Source organism: Stegodyphus dumicola, chromosome 6 (genome assembly GCF_044657685.1).
Source record: "Stegodyphus dumicola isolate Sdum_Otavi_A_Nest chromosome 6, ASM4465768v1".
Lineage (NCBI taxonomy): Eukaryota > Metazoa > Arthropoda > Arachnida > Araneae > Eresidae > Stegodyphus > Stegodyphus dumicola.
Genome location: NC_140773.1, coordinates 207572273 through 207583281, shown reverse-complemented (window position 1 = coordinate 207583281; position 11009 = coordinate 207572273). Strand labels below are relative to the sequence as shown.

The window sequence follows — 11009 nt, the reverse complement described above, 5'->3', positions numbered from 1 at the left end:
TACAGTGACACCTAGCGTCGGAAAATGAAAATATTTTACGCATACGCGGCAGTGGAAACGCTTGTACGGATGCCGTAGGCGTGTCTTCAATTGACGCAACGCGTTCGTACGCAGTAGTGGAAACGAGCCTTTATCCGTATGTCCGCGGATGCGTTGGGGTCACGTGTTGAAAAATGAGCAATCAGGTGCAGTCACTAAAAATTAATGGCGGTAGAAGTAGCGATGAACTCTCGCTAATAGGAAAAGAATGTTTTGCTAAAAAATACTTATTTCTGAATTAACATTATAGCGAGAAATCTGCGTGCTGAAAAAGACAGCAATCAGCTGAATTTAGTTCAAAAAAGATAAGAAAAATAAGATAACTGCAACTACAGTACTTGTTCGCAGATAAAATCAGGCGTTCAAGAAATTCAGTTCACGAAAATCATCGGCAAAAATTATATTTCCAAGTCCATGAAACAGCAAAACTTGTCCTGAAAATTATTTCGTAGATCTGCATACTCATTTACCTTTAAGGAAAATGAATGTCTGACTATATCAAACTGCTATAGGAAATTAAATATGATTAAAAGATTTTTTATTTTTTTCTTTTGAAACAGGTAAAAACAAAAAACGTTAATTATAAATTAAATTTGATAGCCTTTTAAATATTCCACTGCATTAAAGAGTATGTTAAATTTGTATTTCCCTTTATAAATAAATCTTTTTGGCCAACATATATTTGTAAGCACATGAAATATATTTTTAGCAGCCCGTTTAACTTCAATCGGAACGCCACTTTAAAAGATAATGTTTTTTGTAAAACATGTACTAGAAGCTGAAAAACAAACTCTGGTGAATTTTTCAGACGATAGCACTGAAATAGGACCAAAAAATTTAGTTTTAAGAATTGATTTACTTGATGATGTATATAAGCCAAAATATGCATATATCTACGGCTTAGTGGTAAAGCTGACGGTAATAATGTTTAGTTTTGGGGGTAATGAGTTCGAATCATATATGCTCTTTGCACCCTGTCTGCAACTTTCTCAGCTTTTTGTTCCAATTTGATCTATATTCGTGTTTTATAATTTATTTCTATTATTATATGCGTTAAATATATTGTTTTATTTATGCTCTTATTTATTTAAATTTCCTCCCGCAAAAAAGTTTGAAAATTATATAATACTAATTTAAAGCATACCCTGTACATATATATTTGAATTTAAGAAACATTCTCTATTCGTAAAAAGCAAATTTAAAGTTAATTAAATTTAAATGAAATTTAATGCAAACAAAGAAATGATTAATTATTGCTGCGAACTAATCTGCAATATCATTTAAATTCTGAGAGCATATGTAAATCAAGTGCAAGTATCAAAATCCATGAATACATATATAATTCCAAAAATTTATTAATCCTAAAAAATTTATAAAAATGCATAAGTGAATAATAGGATAGATTATTAATCCTAAAAAAATTATAAAAATGCATAAGTGAATAATAGGATATATTATTAATCCTAAAAAAAATTATAAAAATGCATAAGTGAATAATAGGATAGCTTATTAATCCTAAAAAATTTATAAAAATGCATAAATGAATAATAGGATAGATTTAATCCTAAAAAATTTATAAAAATGCATAAGTGAATAATAAGATAAATAAATTTTTGGAATTATATATTTATTCATGGATTTTGATACTTGCACTTGATTTACATATGCTCTCATTCATTTATTTGTTTGCATTAAATTTCATTTAAATTTAATTAACTTTAAATTTGCTTTTTACGAATAGAAAATGTTTGTTAAATTCAAATTTCATTCCTTGCAGCAATGGCGCAAGAGAATTATTTAAATTTAATTTATTTTGAAACCCTGCAGATATATATATATATTTTCGTTTCACTTTTATGTGAATGTATATACATGTGCTCAGACTTTGGGATGTTTACGACTCTAAATTTTCATTCTAATTAACATGAGACAGTATTAATGCCCTAAACATTTTTTAACAAAAAATTACTATAATAATTGCTTTTAAATTGAGTCCTCCCCAGCAGAAGCGAAGGAATTAATTAATTAAATATTTCCATTTTCTTTACCTAATGTGTGTATATATAAAGAGAAAAATCTTATTTTTATAACTTGTTTTATAAAAAGAGATATGAATTAAAAATGTTTAAATCATGTTATTTAAATCATGTCTCATGTTAATTGGAATGAAAATTAAAAATAATATTTTATGGATTATGCATAAAATATAACTGTTCATAGTGCATTTCAAAACAAACGAGATTTCTAATAAATTATCCAGCTATGACCCTGAAGTCAGCGGTATACAAGCATAGCAAATTTTGTGTAAATATTGTGAACCTTTCTTTACAGTTGCTCTGTACTTTTAAAGTACCAACTATTTTTTAATTCCTTTAACTTTTTTTATTTTATTTATTTATTTGTTTATTTTTTCACTAACAATACATTTTAGTTTTAATAATATATATATTATTTCATAATACTTAAGGCTTCTAGAAAGACAAAAAAAAATTTTTATATTTACTTCAGATTCTATGGAATTAGTAATGTTCATAATATGCATTATAACCTTACTTATCTAAAAATTGCTAGCGTACTTTACTTTCGCAGTTCATAAGCAGAAATAAAAATTTCCAATAACATGGAATTTAGTAAACAAAACTTTTCTGCGTTTTACGTCAGGATCTATATCAAATCCAAAACAAACAATAATGGCTTAAGCGGGAAAAATTCAGATGTTCAGCGTCGTAACTCGCGAACTGCTTGTTTGGCGTCAAAATATTACAGTGACACCTAGCGGCGGAAAATGAAAATATTTTACGGATACGCAGCAGTGGAAACGCTTGAACGGATGCCGTAGACGTGTCTTCAATTGACGCAACGCGTTCGTACGCAGTAGTGGAAACGAGCCTTAAAGCTGATCAAGATAAGAGAATCAGATTACGCTTTCCTCATGATCGTTCTAGAAACCCCTGGATGAATGATTATCGAAGTTGAACTCAGTTATTCAGACGGAATTTTTTCCTCTGCAGAATGTTGAGGAACGGGTACACAGCCTCCGCCAAGTACGAGCTATAATACCTCGTATAATGGTGCTAGATCTAGCGAACGGATATTGGCAAATTCGTTACATAAAAGGGCTCAATGAATACATACTTTTGTAACATCCTTTGGGAGCTATCGGCCGCTTCGGATGGTTTTCGGATTGAAAAACGCAGTTTTCTTTTTTTAGTAAATAGATGATTTAATAATTAAATGGATGTGAAAATTATGCTTCCTTTATCTTGAAATTGTCGCGCATTTTTAATCAAACTTTGATAAATACTTGACGATGTTTTAGAGATTTCGCAATTAAAAATTGAACCCCGAAAGCTCAAGTTCGTGCAAAATGGCGTACGCCATCTTGGGCATGAAGTGGGGTTAGGAGTGGAATTATATCCCTAACCCCACTTCAAAGTGAAAGTGAGTTGCATGCAACACTTCTGAGAGCGAAATGACGCGTTCCTTAACTTCGCCGGCTATTACAGCTATTACGTTAAAGATTACTCCAAAATAACCGCACCCTAACAAATACCTTGCAGGGAAAGGGTAAGAAGGGTGACATTTCTTAGCACGAAAACTGCGAAAGGGCATGCATCGAGTTAAGAGGGAAGTTAATGAATTAACCAGTGCTGCATGCGCTTGATTTTGAGATACACTGGTTATCATAAATTAAGGAAAAAATCACAAAAATAGCGATAACTACCTGAAAAATAAGCCAAACCGTGTGAAATTTGAATATATTGCCAAGTAAGAGTAGCTGAGTAAAACTCCAATATGCAAATTAGCGGCACTGCACTCGGAATAAGTCATCTGCGAGGAGCATAAAAGTCCATGTTTGAGAGCAAGCCCACATATTTCACTGTGATAGTGACATCAGAAATCTGAGATAGCCAATTCGTTACAATGACCTCCAGGCATCATTTGCCTGCAGAACTACGTTGGAGAGCCATTGGGAGACTAGAGGCAGGACAAAGTCAAACAGAGGTGACCGGATGGCTAAATGTGAGTCCTTCTGTGGTTCACAGACTTTGGTGGCAATTTCAAACCACAGATTCGGTATCTAGGAGGTTCAGCCAAGGACGGCCAACTGCTACTATGAGCGTCGATGATCGATATTTGACATTATGTGCACGCAGGAATAGAACCGTTATTCCGATTCTTCTTAGATCCTCCCTTGCTGCAGCCACTGGAAGGTGTCAACGTCAACTGTACATAGAAGGCTTCAAGAAGGTGGTCTGTATGCAGCCGACAAGCCATTTGTGTGCCTTTTACGTCAGGAGGGACCGTTTGCAGTGGGCACGACAACATGTCCACTGGACACCTGATCAATGGAGGGCTGTTCTCTTTACGGATGAGTCCAGGTTTAGTCAAGAAAGCGTTATTTGATATGGAGACAGTCTGGAACCCGTTATCATACGTGAAAGAGATGCATACAGAAGAGGCAGTGTCTGTGCTTAGGGTGGCCTCTCTTTGGCTGGAAGCATAGATCTCCATGTCGTTCCAAGGGGAACCGAATGCTCAAGTTTACAGAGATGACATCTTTGATGTTTACGTGCGCCCATATGTCGGGGCAATTGGAGATGCTTTCCTGCTACAGGACGACAACGTAAGACCACACAAGGCTCGCATCGTAGATGATTATCTTCAACAGGAAACAATTATGCGTATGGAGTGGCCAGCTCGATCTCCGAACTTGAATCTTATCGAGCACGTTTGGGATGCTTTAGGGAGACGTCTAGCTGCTCTCAATCCGCTCCCTCAGGAGCTTGCAACTGCTTTGCAAAAGCAATGGCTCTTGCTTCCTATGGAACTGATAGACCGCATAATTAAAAGCATCACACATCTTCGTATGTGCTGTATTGCTTCTAGAGGCTATCATATTCCATATTGAAGGTACTTTTCCTATAGCAAACTGACACCTTCGATTTGTTCATTTTATATGTGGTGTTAATTTCTATACTACCATATTTGTCTGGTAATTTCTTTTTATGTTATTTGATACCTTACCATGTGTTGTATATTGTGGGTAAGTTCATTAAATTCTAGATGTAACTTTTTCAGTAATCGTGATTTTTCCTTAATTTATGATAATCAGTGTATATTCTGTAGTGCAATGTGACACACTGGATGAGCTTTAGGAGTTGTCCTATGGCAACAAACCAGTTGCGTTACGAAGAGCACCCCATGCTTTATTTTAGTAAGAAATTTAGTCCTGCAGAGAGACAATATAGCATAAATGAACGAGTATGCGGCCAACATATTGCTCTGAAATAATTGACGTTTTACTCACCAGTGATCCAAACGGATAAGGCCTTTAGTATCCAAACGGATCATCAAACTCTCGCGTGGCTAAATTCTCCTTCAGATGCAAATCAAAGGGTATCTATATAGCCAACCGTTTGAGAATAAGATCGAACTTAGGAACATAAAATAAAAATGCAAATGCACTTAGCCACACACAGGTAGCATAAAATAATCAGTTCCATATACTAATTAGTTCCAGTTAAATTCCTCAGCTGAACGCCATATCCCTATCCAATGCATAAATAAATGTCTAGTCTTCGATAGAATGAAGAATAGCGCAGCTATTGATAGTGATTTAAAATTCAAAGTTTGTAGAAAGTAAGCTTTTCAGAAGAAAAACGCTAAGAATTCCATGATTGTAAAGTCAGTGGTCAGTCTTTGAAGTAATGGAGTGAAGAGCTGTAGTGTGTTTCGGTGGCGGCACCTTCATCTGTGCAAAGCAGGAGTCAGGGGTAGTATGAAGAAAATGATCAATTGCATCATTAAAAAAAAGAGTCTAGACTCAATTGTTTTAATGAAGTGTTCAGAACTGTCATATAAAAATGCTTAATGCTACAAATTATTAAAGACAGTTGTAATGCCAATTTAGTACCTAAACTGTGTATTATTTAAAATTTCGAAAGTACACTATATAACTAGATGAATTTAGAAAAGTGTAAATATTACAGAACTGAGACAAACCAAATTTTACAAAATCTTAATTTCTATGTCAGGGCCAGTTAAAATTGTTAGTTAGATGTAAAATTCTTGACTCAAGTTTGTTAAGCAGGAGGACTCTAGGGTATTTATAGTATTGTTGTACATGTGCGATCGTGACAAGTGCTCCGCTTGATTGAGTCAAACTTTTCCAAAGAAACCCCCTTTCTCTAAAAACTTATCTGCTGTAAAGGCAACGAATTTTAAACCATTTTACTTACATGTAAAATGGTTTAAAATTCGTAAATGGTTTAAAATTTTAAACCATGTAAAATGGTTTAAAATTTTAACCATGTAAAATGGTTTAAAATTTTAAACCATTTTACTTACATCTGGTCTTACAATTTTCCACATGGTTTCAGCAGAAGCTGAAATGACCAAGGGTAAGAAATAGCAGACATTCAGCAACAGCTATGCTATTTTGTGTTGACAAAAGTAAATAAATATGAGATTGAAGAAATGCAAAACACAACAGCTATATTTACAACGAAAACCGTGAAAACATGCTTATTCAAATGCTAAAATTTGTGAATATTTTGTAATTGGACTAAAAAGAAAAATCTTCAGTAAATATTAAAAATGAACTTATTTGTAAATTCTTACAGTGAACTGAATCAAAATTATTTGCATTTATTGTACTCGTATCTTTGTTACTAATTAATGATTTGCACTTCTTTTTTCATTTAACATGCCTTTTTTTGGAGGAAGGATAATGACAGTATTTTATTCATACTTGTAATGCAATCAAACGTTACTTTAGAATGTTAAATATGGTTCTAGTAAAAAAAATATCTCTTTTCAAGTAATCTTAAGTGAAAATTTTTGTAGAATACTGACACCAAACTAATTTTTCATACATATAATTACAGTTGTGATAGTCTTCCTAAATCAAAAACAATTTATATACTATATAACTTCACAAGATAGGAAAGGCAATGAATCTATCAAAGGACCAAGAATTATGTTTTACAGAGAGTACTATGGTTTAAAACTATTTACCTCCACATCAGAATATACTAGTTAGAAAGCAGAAAAAGGAAAATTACATAAAACTAGTAAGAAAGCAAAAAATTAGAGAGAGGGAGCTACATGGCTCAAGAAAGAGTAGGTAGTGGCATAGCTAGGGTGGGGCAAGAGGGACATCTTTTCCTGGGCACAGCATCCATGGGGTGCCACTAAAAACACTAGCTACAGCTCTGAGAGTAGGTATAGGAAAAAAAATCCTTTAAATCATAAGTTTTGATTTTTTGTTTTTGTTTTTAAAGGTTTTACTCATTTTTTGGTACTTTTATACACAGTACAACACTAAAACAAAAAGTGGATAGGAAAGATATTAATGATTAATAGGTTCTTTGGTCAATGGTGCTAAATCATAATGCAATTAAGTAATGGAAACACATGGAAATATCCAGTGCAGAAATAAAATCTGTGGGAAAGATGTGACTCTTTAGCGAACAGACTGATAACAATGCAGATGAGGCCTCTGTTCATGATCAGTAGTAGTTGAGATAAGAAGCAATTTTATGGCAGAGTGGCATGCGAGACGTCTGCCCTTCAAGGTGCGGCTACTGGAACTCAAGAAGTGAAGCCATGTGTATGCCTTTTTGCAGGCAGAAAGATGCCACGGTCTTGGTCAATGATGATGCAAGGTCACTTTTGGAAACTGCAAATAGCAGGAAGTTGTTCTAATGCACGGTTATCAATCTGTTCAATTTTGTGAAAAAAATGTTCACCAAGGTTTTTAATGTTCAGATTCAAATGAATCACATCACTATGGATGTACCAGGCTGCATTAAGGACTAATTGAAGTGTCTTACTTTGAAAGGCTTGAATTTGTTTATATAAGTTTTTGAAGCGGTATCCCATATGGTACACGCACACATAAATATTGGTCTTATAATGACAGTGTACAGAACAGTTTTGTTTTTAACTGACAGATGGCTCTCTCGAGTTAAAAAGAGATCAAGCTGGGTTCTGACATAGTTTACTTATTGAGTGAAGAGTCAATATGAAGATGCCAACATAATTTGGAATCAAGTACAACTCCTAGGTACTCGTACGAGTTTGACCAGGGAACATTGTCATAAAAGAATCTTAAGTTAATAGAAAGGTATGGGAAGTGAATGCAAGAGGACTTAAAGATTGCTACAGTGGCATTGTGTATTAGACATTTTAGTAATAAGAAACACAAGAACAATGTAGGAAAGAAAGTCTATAGACATTCATCAATTTATCATCATCTTTTACTTCTACCAGGTCATTATGTCTACAGTGTCTGAATCTGTCAAAGATTGTCTCATCTGACTGATTCAAAAGATCCAAATTAAAGCAGTATGTCTTATTGCTCAGATTGATGGACCGTTTTTATTTTAATTGTTCCTTTTCTATCACACTTTAGCATTCTGAAAAACTGTCCTAAATAATCTGCTCCTTAATTATTCACGTCATGCTTTTTCTGAGACATTCATTAAACAAATAGTGAATGTTATTTACACTTACCTTTTTTTATTTTTTAAGTAAAAGTTTTTTAACGTTTGCACATGCCTAAATTGTTAGCATTGCTTTGGAGTCTCTATTACCAGTTCAGGTCTTGTCCGCAGATGTTGCCCAGACATTTGGGGGCATATTAGCCAGAAAAGACTAGTTTCATTAGCATTATTGTTATGGAGATAATGTTTTGCTATTAACGAGCTCAATGAAGACATGTGCATATTGCTATGTATCAGTTGAAACTTTTATCACCTGGAATTTTAACTGCTTAGTATTATTGTGATTTTAGTAAATGTACATCCTAATATGGGTACAGACTATTTTAAGCCCTTTTCTTCATGAAATGTTTTGGCTGGAGCTATTAACACTGAATCTGTCAATGACACACTCTCGATGTCACAATTTTCCTTTTCAGCCAAACAAATGATTTTTTTCTGTTATTCACTGCAAGTGGGGTGTCGAAATCCACAAAAAATTCTTCATATCATATACTTTTGACTTCTGATGCCACATTTCTCACATAATTTTGAGATATTCTTTATCCCTTCGTTTTCACCAATTCCACATCCACTTTCTGCTTGACTACCATCAAAACATGCTTTTGCTACGCATATTCTGATGCAGCTTCAGAATTAGACACTCTTTTTGACATTTATCAAAAATTCAAACTTTAATTTTTGATAAGGTGACCATAATTATAATTGCCTGCAAAAAATAATATGTTGGGTCAAACAAGAAAATTAAGAAATAGCACAATTTGTTTGTCAGTTGAAATAAAGTTCTTCAGAATCTTTTTCCCTTTCCACTGCTACGGCAACAAAAGAAAACCTTTACTTCATTCAAAACAAATATGTCTTAGGGTTTCATTTATGGTTTAGTCAGATAAAAAATTGCTAACCTACCCCAGCGACTCAAAAAAAAAAAAAAAAAAAAAAAAAAAAAAAAATTGTGAGTGTGGCCAACATCAATATAATACTATTCAATGTATTGTCATATGCCAGGGTACAATTCCCTATTTAGCAGGTGTTTGAAAGTGACATGCAGGAATTCCAGTTAGTTCAGAAAAAAAATTACATTCATGGCAGACTTTCTACTTGTCGAGTACTATACCATCCCTTCCTAGATTTTGTATGGGAAGAAAAAATTCCTGATCTAGATTTTGTACGGGAAGAAAAAATTCCTGATGATGTGAATGTCTAAATATTAGATCATTTTGAAAAATAGGACACTCAGATTTCATATAAAATTAATTGCCTGAATGTGCAATGCAGTAATACCACAACTTACATAAAGTACTACTGTCATAATTTGGATAATTCACTGTATGCTGCTGAGATGTTATAAAATTCCTTTTCATTATGCTGTACGATCTATCATGATGCATGGATATCTGCATTTCTCTCAAATGCCATCAGTCAATTAATCATTGAAAAAAATAGTATAATCATACTAATATGTTGTAGGATTCTAAAGTTCCCGGACTGAGTCTATAACACATTTTTTTTTTTTTTAGTAGTGCGACTATGAGAACAACATTTTTGTGTTACTACGTTTTCTCCCTTTTCTAAAAGTGGTTTGTCCCAAATTTGTGGTCGAAAGTTCGTGGTGACAGCGTTTTTTGTAGGCAGGTGCATTTAGTAACCTGTGATAGAAAAAAATTATGTCAGTTGAGCCAAGAATCAATATCCAATTTTGTGTTCGCTTGGGAAAGAGCACTATAGAGACTTTTGAAATGTTGAAGCATGTGTACGGAAGTGAAATGTTATCGAGAGTGCAAGCTTTTGAGTGGCATCATCGTTTCAGAAAAGGCAGGGAATGTGCCAAAGACGACGAATGCGGTGGCCATCCCATGACTTCACGCACCAATGAAAACATCAAAAACGTGTCCGTGGCAGTACGTGTGAGCAGGCAGCAAACAATTTGCCAAATAGCAGAATCAGTTGGGATATCAGAAGCCACACATCACCGGATACTGACTAAAGATCTTAACATGCATAGGGTGTGTCAACACGTCATTCCCCACATGTTAAACGTAGACCAAAAGGGAATTCGAATGGAAATGCCAGGAGACTTAATCTCGACTGTTGACAAAGATCCTTCCTTTCTTGGCAGAATTGTTACTGGAGACGAGAAATGATGTGCTTTGTATGACCCGCAAACCATGAGAGCATCGGTAATGTGGAAATCACCAGTCTCTAAGGAAGCAGAAATTCCGCTAAGATCGCTCCAAAGGAAAGGTCATGATAGAAGTACAGTAGAAGTCCAGAAATCTGCAAAACTTGAGACCAGAGATTGTGTGGATTTTAGGATTTCAGGACAGAAAAGATAAATCATAATATTCAGACTAAAAGTGCAAAATAAATAAGGCGTATTAGATACATTTAATTAAATTATTATATACATTATTGCAATATCTTAATATATGTGCTAAATTATTATAACATATATAAATTGATTAT

At 34.0% G+C, this 11009-nt stretch overlaps 1 protein-coding gene across 1 annotated transcript; it reads left to right on the top strand.

Annotated features, from left to right (window-relative positions):
• The first annotated feature begins 10282 nt into the window (after window positions 1-10282).
• On the top strand, window positions 10283-10687 carry LOC118188476 (protein GVQW3-like). Its single transcript, XM_035358907.1, has one exon. The coding sequence runs from the start codon at window positions 10283-10285 to the stop codon at window positions 10685-10687; it is 405 nt and encodes a 134-aa protein (XP_035214798.1).
• Window positions 10688-11009: the final 322 nt, after the last annotated feature.